The sequence below is a fragment of the Carettochelys insculpta genome, chromosome 10, assembly GCF_033958435.1.
Source record: "Carettochelys insculpta isolate YL-2023 chromosome 10, ASM3395843v1, whole genome shotgun sequence".
In the NCBI taxonomy this organism is placed as follows: domain Eukaryota; kingdom Metazoa; phylum Chordata; order Testudines; family Carettochelyidae; genus Carettochelys; species Carettochelys insculpta.
This window is the reverse complement of record NC_134146.1, coordinates 22,177,356-22,202,331: the sequence shown is the minus strand read 5'-3', so window position 1 is coordinate 22,202,331 and position 24,976 is coordinate 22,177,356. Positions and strand designations below refer to the sequence as shown.

At 42.7% G+C, this 24,976-nt stretch overlaps 1 protein-coding gene across 1 annotated transcript in view; it reads left to right on the top strand.

Annotated features, from left to right (window-relative positions):
* Positions 1 to 24,378, top strand: part of PCOLCE2 (procollagen C-endopeptidase enhancer 2) — a 46,826-nt gene extending 22,448 nt beyond the window's left edge. The window contains exons 6-9 of the mRNA XM_075004149.1: positions 15,729 to 15,880; positions 19,222 to 19,305; positions 22,074 to 22,241; positions 23,822 to 24,378. Coding sequence (XP_074860250.1) covers positions 15,729 to 15,880; positions 19,222 to 19,305; positions 22,074 to 22,241; positions 23,822 to 23,952 — 535 coding nt within the window. The 3' untranslated portion in view covers positions 23,953 to 24,378. The remainder of the gene's footprint in view (positions 1 to 15,728; positions 15,881 to 19,221; positions 19,306 to 22,073; positions 22,242 to 23,821) is intronic.
* Positions 24,379 to 24,976: the final 598 nt, after the last annotated feature.

The window sequence follows — 24,976 nt, the reverse complement described above, 5'->3', positions numbered from 1 at the left end:
CCTCTCCAAAGCCTTATCAGGCCAGCATCTTCCTAGCTTCCACTTCCTTCCAGGCTGCTGCTCAGAGGCATATCAGTTGAATGTTATTATTAACTCCCTCCTAGTCTTGACTTACCCCAGATCTCTCCCTGCAGTTTCTCTTTTATAATCTCTAGAACCTAGTACACCTTGCAGCAATCAGCATAATTCCCAGAGTCCTTTAAGGATCCTCCTTGAATTCTGCTTGGAGTAGGGACAAAGACGTTTGCCCTTAGAAGGCCAGTATGCCCTGTAACAGTATTCTTTCATCATCATCTCAACAACATTCTTTAATATGGTAGTTCTTAGTAATATTTAGGTTTTTCTTTTACTCTGTATACTGAAGCACAAGTCAAGGGTTTAAATGGCATGTGTTTATTTTCTCAATCTGTTATGGGCTCTGTAGCATTCCACATCAATGGTCTTTCCCTGGTAAGACACAACACAAAGCCCATTCTAAAAATAACATTAAGTGGGGCATTAAGTGGCCCTCAGGTCTGTTCCCCCACCCCACAAATGCATACATTATTTTTTGGTCCTCAGCTCTCTGATTCCCCCCTCCTCCTTTTTCAGCAGCTGCTACCTATAATTCTCTATGTACTATTGACCTCCTTATTTTGGTAATTTTCTCTTCAACCTTGTCCCACTCTTTGGGTCCTCTGCTTCCCCCTATACCATAGCTCACCTTCCCTTCACTTAGTGCCTATGCTTGTCCTCTTGCTCCATTAGGTTTTGTGTTCATGAAAGTGCTACATTATTTGGCGCTGCCTGCAGTTGTGCTGGCCTACTGCAGTAGCACCTGTGCTTGTTAACATCAGAGGGTCAGACATTAATGGCACAATCCCATGGCCTAGGATGAACCTGGAAGATACAAGGCAATGAAATAAAAAGAATGTTTCTGATCCAGTTAGTATGTTTGTTACATTCAAATACCTTTAAATGAACTCATAAATGAGTTATCTGAATTTATTAAACCCTTAAACTACCAGAACTTTTCACCTTGCTAGTCAAATGAATATGGTAGAAGAACACAAGCATTTGAGACAACTTGATGGTTACAGCTTACTCTGGTTTTGAAGTAGGACAGTAATTGTTAATGAATGTTTTTTCTCACTGCATATACTAGTTACAGGTAGACATCCATTAGTTGACATAAATCAGCAAGAGGCTGACGTTTCTGGATTCTTAGTTCTGCAATTTACATTTCAACAGTTTTAATTCAACATTCAGATATTGTGAAAATGTGATGTATGCTTGATTTTTCTTCTATTCTGTGACATTAACATGCATTCATATGTCATAGTTACTATAATTCTCATATGCCATTATATTACTGCAAGGACTAAAACCTAGAAAGAATGATTTTTTTAATGCATAACCATAACCATGCCTCCCTGAGAAAAGCCTCTAAAATACAGATCTACCAAGGAGGTGGATGGAATTAAGTGTACTCAGCCTGAAAAAAAAAACAGCCAAAGGCACTGTAAGTATATAATCAGGGCTGCAAAGCTGACAGTAGTAAGTCTGCACGCTAGAAAATGTGCAAAGTTTCTGAGTGAAGTTAGTAATTAAAGTATCTCTCTTCAGCTAAACATGTGACCTCTTGATTCTGACCTGCTTCAAAAGATGCCATGTTGCATTTTGTTCAAGAAATACAAGCTATAAAAAATTATAAGCCTCTTATTTGAAGTGAGTCTTAGACCTGAGAATGGTCACTAATTATATCACCAAGAGGAAATATTTCCTTGCACAATGACTCTTTTAAATGACAAGCTTGGTGGACTGAGACAGATTGTCCTTTGTTTACACTATACCTCCATGAGACTTGTATGTGGTTCCATACAAAAACATAGGTTTGTTAATGAATTATCCCTCAATAAACCTCAATTAGTAACTGCTATTCATGAGACTTATTGTGAAAATGACCTTTCTAAATAAAAAGTTGGCTTGTAGTAATTCCAGAACACAGAACAGTTGCATGTTCTTCCCCCCACATGTAATGTTTTAGTGTTAGCAGCATGAAAAAGACAAAATCTCATTTCCTTAGAAGTAAAGGTCTGCCAACCCCGGGGATCAGTGGAAAGGAAATCTTTTCTAATCTTTTTCTCTTCCGCAGGTAGCAGCCACATAAATAGGTGACCTGTGTATGTAATAATCTGGAGTTAAGATGTTTTACATCAGTTATGGTAGTTACAATTCCTTAGTTGCCTGGCATTACCAGTAATCAAGGGTGAAATCTTGACCCTGTTGAAATTACTGGTTTGATTTCAGTGGGACTCAGATATCATCCTGCGTATCTGGTTAACTTCATTTTTCTCCAACCACTACTCTTGGCTTCAGGTTGAGTTTTGGGCTTTAATTTATAGTTTTCTGAGAATAAAGACTTGGGGTTTTTTCAGTTGTATGGGCAAAGGTCCATCGCTGAAGCATAGCTAAAAACAGTAGCCTGACGTTGATTTAAAAAAAGACCCTTTGCACATACTGGGCTGGCTTCTGCATTATGAGACAACCTCTTCATGATACTCAGAGGGTGCAAAAGGATCAGGTTTGGCTGTAGCTGGAGAGCAGAGTTTCCATGCTATTCGCAGTGATACTGCTGTGTACCTATGTAATCCATGTAGCTAAAAGGGAGATATCTCTTTATGAGATTCCTGCAGGGGAATAGGAGTGACTTGTATCTGGGTTATTGTTGCCAGACAGAGTTAACACTCCACATGCAGAAGGTCCTGGAATTAGGTGTGGTAGTTGTGGGGGTCTGCTCCAATAGGCTCTGTGTCTGTTGCTGGGATCAGACTCCATAGCCGCATCTACACTAGCAAGTACTTTTGGAAAATCTGGTCCTCTTTTGAAAGAGCACATGAGCATCTGCACACACAATGCACTCTTTCAAAAGTAAATAGAAGGTAGCACTGCTTTCAAAAGCGTTCCTCCAGTCCTGTATTAGGAAGAGTGCCATTTTCTGAAAGATTCGTGAAACGTGTAGATGCTCCATGGGCTGCTCTTTCCAAAGAGGAGTCTGCCATGGCACCAGCCAGCTGTGCTACAGAGATGCTCTGGTCAGTAGCAACAGAGCTCTATGGTCCCTGCGTCAGGCTGCCCTTAAAGCCACACAGACCCATAAACCCCGTGGCAAGAAGCTGAGAGCGTGCTGGCAGCAGGCACGAGCCACAAAGCTTTACAGCCAAATCCAAACCCTGACAGCCAGCAATGGCCAGCCTCCACAGGAGCCCCAGGGCGCCCCCCGCCGCCAGAGCCCTCACAGGAGCCTGGGCAGCTGTCTAAAAAGTGGATTCCCTACTGGATGGAGCTGGAGCTGCAGGACCTCCTGGGACTGTGGAAGGAAGAGGAGGTCCTGCAGGAGATGGGCAGCCACTGCCATAATGTGACGGCCTTTGCTCACCTAGCCACTGGACTGGCTACCTGTGGACACCCTCCCTGAACCCCAGACCAGGTGTGGAACAAGGTGAAGGTGCTCTGGCAGGGCTGTGCCTGGACCCACGACAAAGCCAGCCAGCCAGGAGCAGGTCCCACAACCTGCCCCTGCTACTGGGAGCTGCGGAGCCTCCTGGGGCCCCAGGACACCTCACCACCATCTTCCATCCTGGACACCGTGGCAGATGAGCCACACCCAGAGGCTGAGGAGGAACTGGGACCTGAGGACTGCCTCACGTAGCTGGAGCTGAAATCATGCACGAAGCAGTCGAACGAGGAAGGGAACCTCATCATTGACCTCCCCTCACGGTCATCCAGCCACACAACAGCCAGCTGGGCATCGCCGGACCTCAGCAGGGGGCTGTCTGGTAAATACCCGGCAGGGCACACACCCCAGCTCACAGGATGGGGGAACCATAGCTGCCACTAGGCACCCACATGCCCAACAGCCCTGGACTGGAGACGTCCCAGGCAGCCATGGCTCCTGGCATACCTCAGTGCCTGCAGGCGACACTCGGCACCCATGAGCTGCATATGCGGAGAGGGGCGGATGGGACCGGACCATGCCTGAGGCCTGCCCCCATGGGCAGGGACCTTCTCAGCACCCATGATACCCCATGGCCACTGTGCCATTGGACAGGGTTGGGGAGCTGCTCCCATGGGGAGGTGAGGGGCGTGGCCTTTGGGGTGGTACTCAGGGACTGACATGCCATCCATCTCTTCCTTTCCATCCATACAGCTGCACCGTCAGAGAGCTGGGAGAACCCTGTCCCCTCAGTCGTCCCAGACAGCCCATCGGAGGCAGAGGAGAGGGCCCAGCCACCACTCCCACCAGCACCACGACAGGCCTGCACCAGGAGGACCCAGCACCAGTCAGGGGATGTTGAAGCCATCCACTGCTAGACAGGTGGCTGAGTGGCGCCTCCACCTGGAGGAGGAGGACATTGCCTGGCAGAGGGCAGCGTGGGAGGACCTCATGTCTAACCTCAGGAACATAACTGGAGTCCTGAGGGAGCAACCTGGTCTACCTGGTCCTCCCCTGCCCCTACTGACACCACCCCTACTGCCTCCCCCATCAAGCCCAACCCTGCCAAAGCACTCCCACGGCCCTACCTCTCCATGCTTCCTGCCCCATTCCAGCCCCTCCGGGGACCTCGAACCAGGAGTGGGGTTCCTGGCCCACCCCCAGGTTGAGATGCCCTCCCATTCCATAGCCCCCTTATGTATATAGTTTGCTCCTGTTCCTCATTGTACATAGTTCTGGTCCCCGTTTCTAATAACCACACTGTTAACAGTTTTCGTTAAACAGTTTATTTTTGCACCATCCCTGTGTCCTGTGCTGATGGTGGGGGGGCGGTGAGGGGCAGATTTATGGGGGAGGGCGGCAGGGTAGGAGTCACTGGGGCCTGTAAGTGAAGCTCTCACGGAGGGCCTCTCTCATGCAGGCGCCGTCCTGGTGGGCCTGACGACCTGGAGCAACAACTGGCTGCTCATAGCCATGGACAGACTCAGCTGCCCACCCCTGGATGAATGCCTTGCCCTTTCCCTCCACAATGCTGTGAAGGGCGCAGCAAATGCCCACCACCTGTGAGATATTCTGCAGCCTGACCTCCAGGTGCTTGAAAAGGCACCTGAACCAGCTCTTCAGGCACCAGTATGCTCATTTGACCACATTGCGGGTCTGCTTGAGCTGGGTGTTGAAAAGCTCCTGGGTGGGGTCAGGGTGGCCAGTGTAGGGGTGCATTAGCCAGAGCTACAGGGGGGAGCTCTTGCAGGGGAGACATATGTCCCAGCCTCCATGTCACAGCAGGACCCAGAGTTCCAGAAACCTAACCTGCTCAGCCCACATAGATGTCCATAAGTTGGCCCTTGGAGTCCACCTGTGCCTGAAGCACTGCTGAGTGGTAGCCTTTGTGGTTAATGTAGCTGCCAGCGCTGTGTTCCAGGGTGCAGATAGAAATGTGCTTCTTGTCCAGGGCACCAAAGCAATTTGGGAAGCCAACTGCAGCGAATCCTGCAATGGCCACATCCACATCCACATCCCCTGTGTGGATGACCCTAGGCAGCAGCATGGTGTTGATTGCGCAGATGACCCGCAGGGAGGGAGGGCATGCACTCTTGTGAGGGCATGGCAGGATGTGCTCCAGGTGGCTAGTGCTGTGGGATGCTGATGGGGATCCATTGGGTGTTGCTGTCCGCCTGTTCCCTGCACAAGCTCTGCATTGCTTAGAGCAGCTCGCCAGGCCTCAGCGTGCACAGGGTAAGGGTGTTCAGGAGGAGCCCTTTCAGGGAGCAGCTGGCTGTGGGCCCTGGAAGGCATTGTCAACCAGGCAACCCCCTCCAGGGTATTTCCTGCTCTGCTCTTTCAAAAGAGCACCTGTAGCTGTATGGACACTCCCTTTAGAAAGAGTGGAGTGGTCTTTCGAAATAGCGGATTGAAAGCTTGATCAGTTTTCTGTGTGTAGACATGTAGACATGTTCTTTCAAAAGACAATTTTCCAGGAGATATCTTCCAGAAGCTCATCTTTCGAAAGCATGCTGTAGCATAGACATAGCTCATGAGGGACAGCAGACAGGGAGAAGCTGAGATCAGGAGCAGAAAGCAGGTGGATTCTTCACTCCAAAGCACTTTGCAACAGGATTTTCTTTAACCTCTGTACTTGTGACTCATCAGTCACTCAGTTAAATGTGTTAGCTGGCTGTGTGAGCTGGCTGGCTAGTAGTGATCCACAGTGGAGGCAAATCTGCAGGAATCCCCACTGTAGAGTCATAGCAGAAAGTGGAGGGAAGATAGTTCACTCAGCAAATTGTACAGATTTGGTGATCAAAGACACTGAGACTGAAATGAACAAAACCCAAGTTGGGATCTCGGTTTCTGCTTCCTGTGTTCGGTGTAGACAGAACTGTTCAAGTTTTACCTTTGTTTCCCCTTGTTTATGTTCATTGTAACTGTCAAGACAACATCTGTGGATTTATATAATAGTTATGTTGTAAAAATTTATATTTGTTTCTTCAGCATAGATTTTTATAACATTATTTGATTGCATTAGTTTCTTTTGTGACTGGAATGTGAGGATGCTGACCCCATGCAGTCCTTGCAGAAAACTCTAGGTCTCCAGTTCCCTTTCTATGGGAATTGGGGCTTATTTTTTTAAGGCACAGGAAAAGGGAAACGAAATGTCCTCCCAAAGTTACACCTACAAGATGTAAGTTATGACTTAAGACAAAAATGGATTGTAGTTTTTATGCTATAAATGTGAAGAAGTTTGTAGCTGGGCACTGAGGGTGAGTCTTGCTTTGTGTTTGTGCCCTAGCCATTGCTGTGTCGTTGACATACTTACTCGGGTTCTGATCCATTTCTTACAGACTTCAGTGAAAATTTACATGGTCCCCCGTAGACCTTCCTTTTTCACTTTATCCGTCTATAACATGGCACAATATCTGCCTCACATAGCAGTATGAGCTTGTTAATGGTTGTAGATGCTAAAAGAGTGCAACATAACATTTCAGGAAAGGCAGCCCCCTATCAAGCTGAGTTTTCTAATACATGGAGTGTATTTGCTTCACCATCAGTAAACCTTTTCTTAAATGACCAGCACTATCCCCAGACAAGAAGCAGTCTGATCCAGGATGTGTTCAAATTTGTGTGTTGACATGTTTTCATGTATACTGAGAACAGCTGCCTCTGATCAGGAGCATCTTCCCTTTTGAAGGCAGACTCCCACATTGCTGGTTTATTTTGGGAGAGCAGTCTGAGTCAGAATTCAGATTTGCTGGTATGATCCCGTGCATGCTGTATGTTCTGGGATTTACCATGAGCAAGCTTATAGTACATTTTATGGTGTTGTCATAATAATATAAAGGTCAGAATTAGATGGTTTTGCAGAATCATTCATATATCATTGTGCATGTGTTTATTAAGTGTGACAGACCCCCTTAATGCCCCTTAAGGGTTCTGCACTTCCAGGCAGCTCCTTGTGTGCCTCAGAGGCCCCTTTCATTGCCCTGAGACTTCCCCAAGACAAGGGTCTCCCTTTACCAAGCCATTTTCATCACAGGCTAGTCTGAATTTGGGGTGGAGCAGGTCCCTCTCTGCTGGCCTCAAGCTCTGCCCCAGTTAGCCTGCCCTCCAGGGAAGTGGTGGGGGGAATCCAGTCCCAGCCACTGCCCTGCACCCTGGCTGAGGGACCCTAGGGAAGGAAGGAAGGAGCTCATGGGGCTCTTTGCCCCTGCCCCATGGCAGCAACCTCTCCCTGGGCCTCTTCAACCACCACTACCCTCTGAGGTCTCCTCCCCCCAGTACCATGGTGCTGGGGTACCTGGCTGTGCTCTGCATGGCTCAGTTCTGTCCAGTTCCACTCTCCACCTCTAGCCTCCTTCTCTGGGGGCACCACTCCTCTCCCTTCCTACTGCCTAGGGAAAGTCTTTTATAGAAAGCCTGGGGGGCCTTAACTGGTCACAGGTGCTTTAATTACGGTCAGTTGCTGGCTGACTCCTGATGAGCCCCAGCTGCCTATCCAGCCTGCAGGACTGCATCCTCTGTGAACTTACAAGGGAAACAAAAAGGGGTTCCTCCAGCACCCAAAATGTTCCCTCTGCATCAGACACCTGTTGGCTGCAGTCTGTGATCTGCCACATAAAACATAGTTCAAGGTAAGCTGTTCCAATATTCTATGAGTGAAGACTCTGATCCTGCACCTATTGATGTCAATGGCAGTTTTCCCATTGATCTCAGAGACACAGGATTGACTCTGCTTGTAAATGTGTAGATTAATCTGGCCTGCAGAGCTAAATTAATGCTATAGGATAGTAAGTTCTTGACGGTAAAGGTTGAACCTCTCTAATCCAGCATCCTCAGGACCTGAACAGTGCTGGATGAGAGAATTTGCCAGACCATAGGAGGTCAATATTTTCTAGCAGCACTACCAACACTTCTTTGCTTAACCTGTATCTTAGAAGACATTGAGGGGCAACTTACAGCTAAATAACAGTTCAGACCACTGAGGGCCAAGACTCGTGGCTGGAAACAATTTTATGGGACCACAGGAAACTTGACCAGACCCAAGAAAAGTGGTCATCTAGCTAACTAAAATCATGCCAGATTACAGAGAGAGTTCAAGATTAGAGAGATTCAACCTGTAGTATAAAACAAGTATTTAACTGAATTTGGTACTATATAAATATTGTGTGTGTCTGCTATTAATAACATGTTTTATTTGTATTTTATTCTGTGACTGTTTCTAGGTCCTAATTCAAAACCTGTTAAATAGGTATATTTCATAGTTTCATGAGTTTAAGTCCAGAAGGGATCAGATCATCTGGTTGCACCTGCTGTATATCATAGGCCATTACATTTCACCAAGTTACTCCTGTAGAGAGCCCAATCTCTTGTATGTTTGACAAAGCACAGCTCATGTTTGGCTGAAGCATACATAACAAAAAGACATCCTATCTTAACATCCAGAGATGAAAAATCCATCAGTTTCCCTGACAGTTTGACCTAGTGTTTAAAACAATACAGACTGTGGGGCTGGGGAAAGTGCAGCCACACTTATGGGTGGAGCTGTTGGTGCAGGCCACTGGCTCTCACGTGCAGAAGGACCACACTTCTCTGTTAGCTGAAGTGGCTCTTGGAAGTGGAGCTCTGTAGATCTGCAAGCCCACTTTCTATCCACATCTGTGGGTAGACATTTGTAGCCATGCAGGGCTCTATATGTACACACCGTAAACACGTCTACTCAAACTTTTGATACGTTAACAGATTGAGCTCCAGTTTTTTTCAGTAAGTTTTTAAAGCATTTTCTTCATCATTCAAATAATTTTTATGGCTCTTTTCCTCACTCATCTCCAATTTTTTTCACCATCTTTTTAAAAATGCAGCCAGCAGAACTGTTACATGATATTCCTTTTTGCTCCTTCTGCTGCCATAGGCAGCAGTGTCCAATAGAAATTAAAGGATCACCATAGCCACACACCCACCCCCAACCACTGATGATGCATCAGAGCTGTGCTGGGGCTGTCAGAGCTCCAAGAGGAGCTGCCGCCATCAAGTGGTGGAGTGTATGAGCGGAGTGGGTGGAGGCCACTCCATGTGTGTGGCTCTAAGGAGTCACATTTTGCCACACCACGATGTGCAGTTTGTTGCATGTGGTGAATGACAAGCGTATTGAGACTACGGCGAGAGAGAGGTAAAAATCACAGTATTTTACTGGAAGCACATGTTGAGTTGCTTGTCCAACAGGATCCTAAATCCATTTCAGAATTATTGCTTTCCAGAATACAGTTCCTCATTAACCAGGTCTGGCCTACATTTTTTGTTCCTAGATGTAAAACTTTGCATTTTTATTGAGTTAATGCACTTTGTTTTAATAGACTCATGATAAGCAATCCAGATCACTTTGTATTATCACCATGTTTTTCTCAGTATTTACCGCTCTGCATCATCCACAATTCTACAGCAATATTTATTTCTAGATCATCAGCAAAAATGTTGAACAGTCTGAAGCATAGTATAGATCACTTCAGAAATGCAGTAGAAACATCCTGTTTGACAGTTCCTCAATGATGACTGTTATCTGAGTTCTGTCAGATAGTCATTCTTAATTGATGTAATGGGTGTTCTATTGGTATACTATAATATCAAGTTATTTTTAGTCAGACTTACTAATAGACTTAAGTCTATTATATCTATGCTGTTAGCTGCGTCAAACAAACTTGTAATCTCCTTGGAGAGACCAGAAATTGGGTTTGTTATTCAGGATCTATTTTCCATAAAATTATGCTGTCTTGAAAATCATATTTCAGTTGACTGTTGGGCTTCAGATCAGGCTGATATTAAGATATTACATATCCATTTGTATGTTATATATTGCAAGCCCTCCTATTCAAAGGCTATGTCTACTTAAGCAACTGAATGACAGAAGTTCTCGTGTTCAGAGGTGTTAAAATGATACCCCCACAAAAGACAAAAGTTCACCAGCAAAAAGTACCAGTGTAAATAGTACTTTGTCAGCAGGTGTGCTCACTGGGCATGGAAGTGTTTTGTCAGTAAAGGAGCCAACAAACAGCTGTTACACTGCCCAGCTTTCAGCAACATGGAGTGTTGCTGAAAACTGCAACAAAGCCAAACTGCAAACATCAGATCCAGCTACAGGACTTGAACTCAATGGCTGTGTCTACACAGTGCTCCCTTTAGTGCCACTGCCGGCAGAGTTATGCAAAATGAGCTTCTCGGGATTGCAAATGGTTACCATTTGCATACTCCCAAAGCTCACTACCATAGCCCTGCGAGAGTTCGGCGTTGGCACAAGGGGGTGCCGACACTGAAGAGGCCGTGTGCATGTGCCTCTGACAGCTAAAGCCCCACTCTGTAGCCAGTCTCTTATGCCTGAAACATTTGAGGCATAAGGGTCTGGTGACCAAGGGGCTTTTTGCCAGCAGAGGCACGTCCACACTGCCTCTTTAATGCTGTCAACCCCCCTCTGCTGAGACTGAGCTCATGCAGCTATGTTAATGAGCTGCAGGACCATGCTAATAAGCATAAGAATGGCCATAATGGGTCAGACCAAAGGTCCATCTAGCCCAGCATCCTGTCTGCCAACAGTAGCCAATCCCTGGTGCCCCAGAGGAGGTGAACCGAAGACAATGATCAAGCAACTTGTCTCCTGCCATCCATCTCCCGCCTTCGACAAAAGGCTAGGCACCATACCTTACCCCTTGCTAATAGCCATCTATGGACCTCACCTCCAAATATTTATCGAGCTCTTTTTTTAAACTCTGTTAGAGTCCTGGCCTTCACAGCATCCTCTGGTAAAGTGTTCCACAGGTTGACTGTGCACTGTGTGAAGAAAAACTTTCTTTTATTAGTTTTGAACCTGCTACCCATTAATTTAATTTGGTATTTACAAGTTACAATTTCGAGGCCACTCATTGGCATGGACCTGCTGGGAAAGCCGTGCCATGTTGACCCAGCCAGTGCCTCCCTCTTCTGTTGGAAGTACTATCTAGGAAGAGTATTCACCTCATGAGGGGAAGACAAACATCTCCTACCATTCTACACCAGCTTTGGAGAAGAATTACAAAAATTAACCAGCCCAAGCACCAGATCAACTCACTTTCCCTTGGCATGACTTCATAATGAAAAATATCCAAAGAATGTAGTCATGCAGGACAGCAGGACAAATAGAAGTCTGTAAGGTTGCTCTATATTGGTGTGTCTGATGGCTCCATTTATAACATGAATGTGCCATGTCCAGTACTGCTCTAACATAAAGCCAGATGTTGTGAAGCACTGAGGGTGCAGTAAGTGAATGGACTCAAAGGACAGGAATGAAAATATTTGCTTTATGAAAGGGGTTCAGTTGTAAGGCTGCTTTCAATAATTACACAAGACAGAGCTGATTAACCAATTGTTACAAATAATTAACACCACTGTAACAGAATTAATGCAGTTCAGGAGGCTTCAGTGGGGTTCGATCCAGGGCCTGGGCAGTGGGGGTTGGAGTGTGAGCTAGAGCCATGGGAGGTTGAGCAGGACCGCTGGAGCCGGCGGCAGCGAGGTTGAGCTGAGCTGTGGAGGTTGAAGTGGGAGCTGGGGGGTCCGGTACAGTGGAGAGGGTTGAGCAGGTCCGCAGGGGGTGGGGCTGTAACCAGAGCAGCAGCTGCAGGGTAGTGGTGAGCCAGTGAGGAGGGATGTGTGTGAACCATGGCCACAGTGGGGTTGGAGTGGGGCGACAACCCTGTTCCCAGCACACTGATAGGTTGACCATCTGTCCCGTTTTGGCCAGGACAGGGGTCATTCCCCAAGTCCCATATTTGGCTGGGGGAAATATGCCCATCCTCCTCATAGCGAATATTTGGGGTCCTTGTAATTCCACTACTCTGTGCCAACCTTGTGGAAAAAGAGCAAATTCTGTGCAACTCCAGAATCAGCTCTTCAATACAGAACTCCAAATAACCAGTTAGAGTGTATGTGTGTCTTAAACTACACCCAATTAACTGGAGTCATATTTCACTGTAGAATTTGAGCCAAAAATTGAGATATTCACAGGTTTTATTTAAAGAACCTAATGAGGAGTGTTAAGAACAGCCACTGAAGGCTTATGAAAACAAACAAACATCGGATTTGTTGCGAGTGGTAGGGAGGCAGGCAGAAGAATTTTATAAGATTTACTTTTTAAAATTGTTGAATCTTCTTCCTCACACAAATTTTTTCTCCTCTATTTTCTTTCTAATTCCTCCTCTTTCCTTGGGATCCTTCTTTTATATGTAAAATGCACATTGATAATTATTTATGAAAAATCAAACAAATGTCTCCAGGAAATACAAGAGTAGGGGAGAAGAAAGGAGAAGGGACTGCTGCCAGCCTTGCGTGCTACAAGAGATGTTGTAACAGAAGAATCCATAGTCACAAAAGCTTTTACTGAATTACAGTGGTACCCTGAGGTAATATGCACTGCGGTCCCACTTTGGTAGGTGGTATACAAACATTGATGAAATGGCAAATATTACACTGAGGTATCTACAATTATATATATTTAAATTTATACCTTACATTTCAGATTTGGGGGTATGTACCCAATTTTTTTAAAAAAGCTAAACCCATAGAAGGCAATAATACCTGAAGTTTTCCTTTACTTACTGTTTACTTTTCCAGGAGTTTCAGGCTCCTATATCAAATTAAATTTCTCCATCTTTTCAAGAATGGGTAATATTTTTTTATTTAGGAGAGTTTGGGAGAGAAGAAAAAGACTTTGCCCCATATTTGTCAGTTACCAAGGCCTTTTGAAATCAGTTTCCCTCCCTTTCATTAGTCAAGCCGCTCTTCCATACTGCTGTTGTGAAGTCACAGCTGAAATTAACAATACTCATTTTGAAGTTAGTCTCAGAAATATGGGACTGATAGTTAATTGTACAAGAAAACAAAGAGCTGGATCATGAACTAACCTCTGATCCAAGCATGAGTATCTGAAATGCGAGGGAGAACACCAAAAATGAGTTGCATTCAGCCTTGATTTATCCTCCTCTCCATCCTAAGCAGACCCCTTGAAATCACTGGTCCTGAATGGGTGGAAGGCCCTATCTCAATATGACTTATACAGATGCTTAACATTATGCTCAAGAGGAGTTTCCAGTTAACTGCACCATGAAGCCTCTGGGAGTTCCATTCCAGTCCCAAGCCTGGATAAAGGAGGAGGATGAGGCAGATGTGTGGTGATGATCTGACCATGAAACAATGTGAATAAAATCTGATGCCAGTACAACTAAATGATAGAAGATGCCGGCTTGGACATCGCCCAGATAAACAAGGTTCACATCACCAATTGAGAGATCAGGGTTGGGTTGGTAAGTTGGCTACCAAAAGAAAATTACAACTAACACACATACTATAAATTGGAACATTGAACATCAGAACACTGCGAGTGTGCCTGGAAAATTAGAGGTGCTTCAGAAGGAGATGGAGAGATACGAATGCTATATACTTGGACTGGTGGAAATGCATTGGATGTCATCATGGCAGAGAAAGTATGATTCAGGAAATACACTGCCTATGTAATATAGCATGAAAAGAAGGGAAGGCACCTATGGAATGGACAAGATCCATGCTAGTGACAATACGCAAGAAAGGAAGTACATTGGAGTGCAAGAACTACAGAACGATTGCCCTAACGAGTCATCTAGGCAAGGTGCTGATGATGATACTGACAGAGGGACTAAGATCACAGATAGAAGAACATATAGCAGACAAGCAAGCAGGGTTCAGGAAAGATAGAAGTACCATACAGCAGATATTGGCACTAAGACTGATAGCAGAGAAAGCTTGATGAAAGAACAAGAACGTCTACGCTTGCTTAGTTGATTTTTTTCATAAGGTATTTGACAGTTTAGGTCAGAAAGTGACTTGGGCAGTTTTGGAGTCATACAGAGTAGATAGCAGACTGATATGGTTGTTGAAGGATAACAACAACAATGTGGAGTCAGCGGTAAGAACATGCAGAGAGTTGGGAAGTTGGTTTAGAATGAGTAGAGGTACAAGACAAGGAGATCCAATGTCGCTGAGTATCTTTATCATGCATGTAGCAAAAGCTATGGACAATATCAAGGAAGAGATAGAAGGGCTGTCTACGCACGGGACAAGAATTAACAACTTGAGGTTCACAGATGATGTAGTTTGCACTGAGGAAGATGAGGAGAAACTAGCAAAAATGGTGCAGGTGCTAAACAAGGAAGGAACTGATTCTGAACATCAATAAAATAAACAAAACAATGGTATTTGGAGACAAGGAAATAGGAAGGAAGATCAGTGTAGATGGGATCCGAACTAGAGAACAGAGAAGTTCACATATCTGGGGAGCAACATAACGTATGATCTAGACGGTAAGAAGGAAATAGTCACTCGAATAGTGAAATCAAGAGCGAGTTTGAAGGCGATGGAAAAGAAAGCAATTAGCTTAGGAACAAAGCTGAGTGTCTTGAAAACGTGTATTCAGCAGCATGTTGTATGGATGTGAGACATGGGTGATAATGAAAGATTCGAACAGAAGAATATTAGCATTCAAGAGGCGTTGTTATATAAAGATCCTGAGAATAGGATGGATGCAGAAGGTCACCAACAGGGAATTATATAGAAAGAGGCAGCCAAAAGAGAACGTACTGCAGAAGGTTATACAACACAAGTTACAGCTATTCGGGCATATCTGCAGAATGAATGATGAACGAAAAGTCAAGATCCTGGTATTTGGCATAATGGGCCATTCAGATAGAGGCAGGCCCCACACAGAATGGGCAGATGATATAGTAGATTGGTGCAGAGCTAGTCTACAGAAACTAAGCCACTCTGCAGTAGACAGGGAAAGATGGAAGGAAATAGCGAGAGAGGCATCAGACATCAATGGGCTCTGAGCCCATGGTTGTTGATGAGGGTGATGAGCTTCCAGTAGAAGTTTGCTTCAGTGAGTCTTCTGAAAACAGCTTCGCATAACAATACAAGTTACTGTCACTTGCTGAAAATAAAACTGTAGCCTTTCAGAGCACTATGGCCTACTGGAAGATACACAGGGTTGTAACTCAGACCTGGGTTCTATGTCTGCCAGTGTCACTGGGCCTGGTGGCTGACCTTGGATGATTTTCATCACCTCTATATTCCAGTGTGTCTGTCAATTGCGGATGATACTTGCCTGCTTTGAGATTCACTGCTAAGTAGTTAGTCATTTTGTACCACGAATGTGATAATAACTTCCTGATTTAAAGGCATACCAAACTATTTTCTTCTGTTTCAGGCCCATTATATCCGAACGAAATGAGTTGCTTGTTCAGTTCTTGTCTGATTTAAGTTTAACTGCTGATGGCTTTATTGGACACTATAAATTCAGAGCCAAAAAGTTACCCACAACCACAGCTCCAGCTACGACCACCCCTGCTGCAACATCAAGTAAGGTGTACTGGTTTTATTTTATATTGAAGAATTCACTCCAGAAGCAAAGAGGCAGGGAAATGGTAGAAAAAAGCAAAACTTGGTTTTGTGGTTTGTTTGTATTAAAAATGTTGAGGGAGTGGATGAAAATTAATGCACCCCAGGGAGTCACTAGAATCCATTTAACATAATTAAAGAAAACTCCTCCAGTCTAGAGTTTCCTGTGCCTGTAACTGTCACAGGTGAAAAAAATTTCTAGCTCAGAGTCTGAAGTAGCATGTCCTATGTTTACTCATTTTTCTGGCACTTAGCTAACGAATACCTTTCACTGTGGTAATCACATTGTGCAATGCAAGACTGATATTTTTAATGCTAAATGAAATTCTGGTTACTCTTCTGAAAATTGTTCTCATATAGGCTTCCAAGGAAAATATGAAATAGTTTCAGGCTGAGTTTGTACATAAAAATTGACCAAACTCATCTGCAGCTTTCCCTTGGTGCATATAACAAAATTTATTCCATCCATGAATCTAAAAAAATTAGAGGGAACATTGCTTGTCTGTTTGTCTAGCTGGTGAGATCTAACAAATAATGCAGATGCCAGCCAAAGTGTCATTAGACCCTGCTGGCAACACCACAGCAATGCTTTATCTTTAAGATTAGGTTTGCACAAAAGATTGAGGGGCTGTTATAAAATAATGATGCAGTACTAAAAACGAGAGCCCCTTTTATACTTACCTTACTAGAGGCAGAGTGTCTAAGATCAGTAGAAATTTTCCCATATGGTTCACCAAAAACATTTCATTGCTGGGATTCTGAAGGGCTTAATGTTTGCAGTCTTCGTATCCTGAATGAGGGATTAAACGTACAGTAACAGCACACTCACAAATTATTTATCATGCTTTTTTACAGCATGTGGGCTGATTTATACTTAAAACAGATTGAATTGTCATAACAAAGATCTCAAAGGGCTGTCAGACTGGATTCTGAAAATACATCATGAAAAGCTATTAAAATAGTCATTGGGTGAAAACAGGCATTTTAATGTCAAAATAATGAACTATAGAAGCAAGAGCTTTTTGACAGGACGGTGGAGCCCTCGTAACAATGAATAAAATTCTTCTTCAACATTAAAGTTCTCAATTTTTAGGTTGTTACTCCCTATGTCTCCCAGGCCCTAAACTTGTCAGAGGTCCCATTTTACATCAAGGGTCCCATTCATCTATTTTGGTATGTTTTTTGTTTTACTCTTTATAAGATTTGTTAATTAGTTCTTAACTTTTTAAACCTGCCCTTGTGGCACCATTGATGATAAAAAAATAAACTAGTCCACTAATGATTTCTCAGAGTACATAACAGAGTTGAAAGGAACCACAAAGGCAAACTTGTAGGAGGAGACAAACAGGAAGACCCCTCCATTTGTGATCTGCTCTCCATGATTTAGACCTGTGTAAGCAAAAACAATCGTCCACAGTTTAAACTTTTGGTGAATCACCAAATAGCATGTGGAAAAACATTGTGGATATTTTGTCATTAACAGAAGCCTTAGTAATAATAGGCATTTGTTACCTTGCAAATCAAAATAGTCCAAACCTGCATTAGACTCATTAAACCATTAGTGACCTTTAACTTTTATTAGGCACTTCCATTAATCATGTGTAGTTATACACATTTACAGTGCCATTATTAATAAGAAAAAGTACAAAGTAGTGAAAAACCCTGCCTTGTTCAAAGGATTAAAGTGGGTCAGTGATTATCATTCAAATGTTTCACATAATTCTTTGTAATGAGTTGGGTTTATGTTTAATTTAACTGTATAGGAAAATCATGTCACTTCCAGCATAGCTACAAATAAAAATTATAGTGATTAAAGGTTTAATTACAGCCAGATGCTCTCTAGTCCATGCTTTGCTAAATTGTAACATTTCTCATCCACATAAGCATCTTTCCACTTCTGCTATGCTATAGTGAAGTCTCGTACCAACTAGACTATCGTTTTTACACAATACGCAGTATTACTGCATAGAGTACACTTCTTGGTATCTTGAATTGTTAACAGCGGGCATGCACAATAAGTGCATTTCATTCATACTCAAATAGATGAAAGGAGGAAAGAGTAGAGAAACAAATTACTGTTTTATAGATGGGTAATTGAGGCACAGGGAGATTAAATCACTAATTCGGGCTCACACAGGATATGTGGCAGAACTAGGAAATTGAACCCAAATTGCTTGAGTTGCATTGCAGTCCTTAATCTGCAAGATTATCTTTTCTGTCTGAAGGAGGCTGTCTAGTGATAGTACTGTGTCTCACTGGTATTTTAAGTGCTCTGTGGTTGGAGCACCCATAGAGAAAAATTAGTGGAGGCTCAACACTCACCATCAGCCAAGTGTCCCCTCTCCTCCCAGCTCCTCTCACTTGCGGGTAACCCAGCTAATCAACTCCTCCCACTCCCTCACAGAGCCTCCTGCCCACCAGCTGTTTTGTGGGGTGCACAAGGCTCCAGGAAGCAGGAGAGGAGTAGGGACAGTGCACACATGGGGGGGGAAAGGGCAGATGAGACAGGGCGGAGCAGAGAGGGGTTTGGGATAAGCGGTGCAGTGGGATGGGGTTGAGCAGCCCCAGGCTAGAGGGCAAGTTGGTGCCTATTGCACTGGGTAGGAACACAAGGAAATAATCTGAATGCATGTCTCAGTTCACATTACATTGTGAAATACATTTTTGCAAATTGTTACCAAAAAATGAAAAAGCATGCATTACAATAGCATGTAAATCCACAAAATTAAATCTATTCAACAATAAAGCTGCCACCATGTCATCCTGGCATCCCTATTTACTCCCATCACTTTACATTTATATTTGAATGTGTAGATACTGTAAGGATTCATTAACATGGCACTTGCATTTTTCATGAATTTGTCACCAAATGCGTCCTAAAATAATGTCTCATAGACAGATTATAGCATCCTTGATGCTTTATGGTGTGCAGTTATGTAATCTCACAAACAAGTAGGAACATAAGAATGGCCATAATAGGTCAGACCAAAGGTGGGTATCTAAAAATCTCCTTATAGTATGCATACTGGATTGTACAAGGCATTTTCAATTCCACTCAGTTCATATTGCCATTAAAACAGACATGTGAAGACATGAATATAATAATGAAAAAACCCAAAGATCGAGTGATGAAGTTTGAAGATGACAAATATTGAAACATCTTCAGACCATTGAACCCTTGGAATCCCAAATCTAATTTGCAGATTGAAAATACCAGGAGGAAACTTGAAATGATTATTTAAAATGTTTTAATATACTCAGTATCAATTTCATTCATTCACTTTTTTGTCCTATGAAAAAAGCTTTGAAACCTACAGTTGCCCTCTGCCAGCAAAAATGCAGAAGGAATGGGACTCTTGAGAGCAATTACTGTTCAAGTAACTTTGGTAAGAACAAAGATTATTTCTTTATAATTAGTGGCTATGTGTTTAGTCTCTGGAATTAGTCTGAGGAGTTACAGAAAATGTAGCTGTATATTGCTATTAATGTAGAAATAAATGTTTTCATATCACTATCTGTCTCTCTTACGCATCTATGACTCTGTACATTCCTGGTGATGTTTTGAAGCAAAGACAGTCAATCTGTGTCAGAAACAAACACTTTCTCAGTCTAAACACAAATGACTACACAGAAGGAGAACTGTTGCTAAATGAAAGTGTCAATTCAGATACTGCACTGGCATGCTGTCCTGCTGGAACAGCCTGTATGTATTTTATTCACAACGATAGGTTTGTTGTACATACTTGCATTACTCACGATCCATAATTCAGTTTGTAGATGTGCAAACTTTTTGAAAAGAATCTAAGGTGAAAAATGGAGAATCTGAAGACTTATCAGCAGTTTTCCTTATTCAGTTATAATATGATTAAATGGTGTTTTACTGTATTTGCACAGTACTATCAGTTGGTGACTTTTCGTTAGTGCCCAAGGAAATTCCCCTGTATCACTGTTTTAAGCCTCCTCTTAAATCTCACCCCCTTCTACTGATATTGAAAGCTCATGCTGTGGACACCATATTCTCTACCAAAGAAAGTTGCCCACAGTACCCTTTCCAGCTAATCCAGTGAGCATGTTGCTAATTGTCTTTCCTCTGGGTGGAGCTTTGTGACACTTCCCCATAGCAAAACAGTCTTAAAAACAGCAGAGCTGGAGGTCCTTGAAAACCCTGTATCAGAGGTAGATCCTTAGATGATACTGGGCCATTTCATAATGTCTTATACCACTTGCCTGCCTGCCTGCAAGCGTAGAAGGAGGATTGCAGGTGCAGATTGGTTCATGATCAGAGGGACCTAAAAATGGCTTTAAGTTGCATTGTCTGTGCCCCTTATTCATTAGGGTGACTATCCGTCCTGTTTTTACTGGGGGACAGTCCCTTATTTAAGCTGTCACACAGGCATACTGCCTTTAAGAAAACAAGCAAATTTTCTGGTGTCTTGGGTTGGCAGCCACTCCTCCATTGGGTGGCTGCCCTGTTCCTTGGAGCTCTGCACCTTGTGGCAGCAGCTCCTGCTGCAGGAGAGCTCCTCTGTGGGGCAGCTGCCCCATTCCCTGGCACCTCACGGTGGCAGCCCCCACTGCTGGTGAACCCCACAATGGGGTGGCAGCCTTGTTCCCTGCTGTCTTACACTTAGGTGAGGCAGATCCTGGTTCATTCCCTGCCCCACTCACTGGGAGGCTTTGGAACCCCCCTCCACCAGGGGTTTCTGGAGCCCCCATCACCCATTCACCCCTGGTACCCCCCTCTCTTTGGAGGCTGTAGAGCCCCCATCCCTGGTGCCTCTGCCAGAACAGCAGCCCCCATTGCCAAAGAGCCCTGATCTGGGAGAGCAGCCCCGCTCCCATCCCCAGAGGCTGGCATCCCATATTTGCCATAGGGCAATGTGGTCACCTTATTATTGAGGTGTGCTGACAACAACTTGATCACAGCCCAGGCTCTGGGTCAAAGGCTTTTTGGCCATTGGGCGACACAATGCAAGGCACCTTCCTTCTCTCCTGTGAGGTGAATGTAGAGTTTTTGATACTATGCCCAGCTTCTGATAACCTGAAATTTCACTTCCCCCTTGTGATAAGATTACTAAGTATTTACGTAATCTAGGGTATGAATCAATACAGACTTTTTAAATTTTGCTAGATTTGACACCCTTGGAAAATAAGAGTAATTTTTTTTTTTTGTATCTGTTGTATACCTGTAGTATTTGCTGATTATTAAAGTATAGGTTTTTTAGTCTCCACTAATAGAATATCTATAGTCCTATCACAGTGAGTTCCAACACTCATAATTGAACTGCTTGCAATCTAAATTAAAATACATTTCATCAATTCACATCTGAGCTGAAATATTGGTTACACCAATGTTTAAATTATTCATTCAGCACAACTTAGATAATTCCAGCTCTGCTTAAATTGTTAAGCAGAGTATAAAGCAAATCACTCATTAGAACAGTGGTGTATGTGAATTAATATACCTAATGTAAAGAAACAAGGAGAAGCGAGCGTTAGGCCGTCTTTATCTCTCTGAAAGGAATGACAAATGGTACAAGAGTTTTGATCCTTTGCAGTACACCTTTGAATGAGATACGATAGAGCTGGAATATACATTAGGTATATTAATTCACATCTCTGGTGCTGCGGACTCTTTGGAGGATTAGAAATCAGTTAGGATGGTGACATTACTTATACACATTTAAATTTTAAGTAGCAATCTCAACAGAGTTCTCCCCAGTTAATTGGTTAACTGTTTAAACCTACCAGTTAACTGGTTAACCAATTAAATGGGATTTTTACGTACCTAATGCACAGGAAGTCAGACTAGATTGTATGGGGGTCCTGTAGGGCCTTAAACTCTGATTTTTCAAGTATCCAAGCTCAGAATTGGATTTCCAAATTGCTGTTTTTCTAGAAAAAGTTCTGTTTTTAGACAAACCTCAATATGACCCTCAATATTTACCCATAATGTGTGACCCATTCACAGTACTGAACATTTTGAAATGTTGCAGCTCTTGTTTTGGTAGCTGTCAGTTTTGAGTACCATTTTATTCTTCTACTAGGATTAAATTTCTGGATCTGTCAAGTCTTGATGCTGCTGCTTTAAATCTTGCTTATTTCCAAAGGATAAGGTGGTAATCAAAATAAACTAAAATATTCTTTCTTCCAGTCATAACTGGAACTGTTATTACAACAGTCACACGTGGTGGCAGCTTACATGCAACTATATCAATCATAAATGTATATAAGGAAGGAAATTTAGCTATCCAGCAAGCAGGCAAGAATATGAGCGCCAAGATCATTGTTGTTTGTAAGCAGTGCCCTGTCATCAGGAGAGGTAAGTAAACAAGAGAAATAACCACTTTATGTTTCTGTAAATCTTTGCTCATGTTGACTTCTATTTTCATAGCATTTCTAACAAAAGTCCGCTAACATATCAGAATTACTGATTATGAGAAAGAATTATCTAATGTTATAGTACATTTTTAGTTTTAAGAATCACTGGACCTAAATGACAGACTTCACAGCTAAACATCTATTTCATGGGTGAGCAAAGTGTGGAGGGTGGGCCCTTGGGGGGTGTAAAATTTCAGAAGTGGGGGGTGCAGCATGATCAACTGCTGGGTCTCAGGCTCATCCATCTCATTAAAAATGTTGAAATATGTTAACTGGTTTATGTATGTGTATTCACATTTCTCTACTGATTAATAAAGTTTTTACATTCTACAGAGTTATCTCCTTACATATGACAAAAGGTGTTTTTTGTTTTTTTCATATGAACATAACCAAAATTTCTGCCTGTTTGGATTATGTTAGACAGGTGTGTCTGTGGGAGGAGCTGCTAATTGCAGGGATGAAAAGTGGGGCCTGACATAAAAAGTTTGCTCCTCCTGATTTATTTAATTGTCAAACCTACACATAGACTTTTTGAATCTGATAGTAATCGACTGGAATTCGTCTCTGTTTCTAAATAAAATTTAGCTGGATTTCAGTTTTGGATTGAAGTCTTTGGGAGCCTCTTTTTTGCATGCAGTCATTTAGAGGACTAACAGATGAACAGCTTAAACATGAGTACTTAATATGACAGGCAAGACAATCCTTTCTTCTCCAAAGCTGTTTTTACTAATTTATCTAATACCTGCCTACCTCAGCCATCTTAGAGGCAGTGTAGTAGTAATAAATCCACTCGATAGCTGATGACAAGTAACATCACGATGGTTTTGCCAGACTAAATTCTGTATCAAGCATGTCCATGAAGGCAGCATCTAAAATGACCAATGTGGCATTGTAAGAAATGGCTACACAAGGGTTTAAACTAACAAGTAATTGGGAACAAACCTCAGCCCTGCTTCCCAAGTAAACTGCAGTAAAAAGCAGCTCAGAAGTCAAAAATGGAACCAGAACATGGGGAAAAAAATCAAAACAATTTAAGCAGAGTATAAAGCAAATCACTCATTAGATCAGTGGTGTATGTGGCCAAGTGGCCAGCACCGAAGAAGAAACAGTCAAACTAGTTTTTGCTTTTATGTTTTGCTGCTGGAATAGGGATGTCTGGGAGATACAGCAATGTCTTGGGTGAAGCAAATGGATTCTCCTTAGACAGAGCTGGCTCCAGATCACACTGTTCTCTGCTTCCCTCTAAATCATTACTTAAAATGTGTTAATTTGTAATTTGATTTCTAACTGTTCCATCTGTCTTACTTCCCTCAGTCCCTCTCTACTTTGTTTGGTGCCTTACAAGCCCCTACCTTTCTGTGGCCATAAGATATCGGATTCTATTTCATGGCACTGTAGTAACAATTAATTCCTCTGACATATCTCTAAGTCCTCAAAGTTCCTTTTTTCCATCAGTAGTTTACCTGTGATATGGTCTCCTCTTTTTGTTGTCCAATTTTTACGCTAACTTCCTTTCTGTAGGTCTAAACTACATCATCATGGGCCAGCCAGAAGAAGATGGCAGAGGTAAAGTCCTGCCCAACAACTTTATCATGAGTTTCAAGACTAAGAACCAAAAGATTCTGAACACATTGAAAAACAAACGGTGTTAAAATGTGAATTCTGTCACTGCTTTCAGTTATCTCTTTGCAAGAAACAGATTTTATACAGGAAAAAAAATCAGGTCAACAAAATTCATCATAACCGAAAAGAGCTACTGTCCCTTTACATGTAACCACATAACTAGCATTGACTGTCAGTAACATTAAGATACTGAAACTAGACCCCGAATTCTAAACTCCAAGATTCGCAGCATAAGCATCTGATCTGAAACATACCAAGTTTGGATTCCTTTGAAGACGTTAATTTACACTTGTCTCAGAAGGATTTTTTAGGAATGGATTATGTGCTGATGTAAAATAAGAGTAAGTGCAATATTTATAGACGTTCATTTTAACTTCACCTTTTCTTCTAAAGTTGTTTTATTTTATGGATTCTTGCATTATTTTCTATGCTTAATAAAATATGTTAAAATCACACACTACAAAGAATTTTCAAACTGTTTTAAGTGGGTCATCCTAAAAATATAAATGCTCTGATTATGCTGGGACACACTGGCACTTGCATTGCAAGAATTTCAGCACATTTTTTTTGTAGCGTATACATTAAAGACCTGCTGTCTTTAAAGTCAGTGGGAACTGGATTTGGGCTTTAAAAATTTGACACTGTACTACAGTGCAATGCTTTTATCTAGTGATGTTTTATCTAAGTTACTTTATTTTGCAGTGTTTCACAAATAATAAACAAAATTATATAGTTAACCTTCACTCCAGAGGTAAGGACTAAGAACCAGTCCAGGGGCAGGTTGCCCTAACTGTGAAAACCTGTAAACAGTTTGCTGTTTTCTTTCATATTAGCATGTGAAACTAAGATTCAGAGTGACACTCAACTTAGTACTAGGGATACAAGTGATAGAAGATCTGTCCCCATAGGCTGATGTGATGAGAAAAAAATGCCACAAAGTCAGAATGGTTTTCTTTTAAACATTCTTCTCCCATCATCAGTCTTTAAACATAAAGGGAAGGAAATGACTAGCAGGGAAAGGTTTGTGATAGAACACTAGTTACTGTTTTAAGT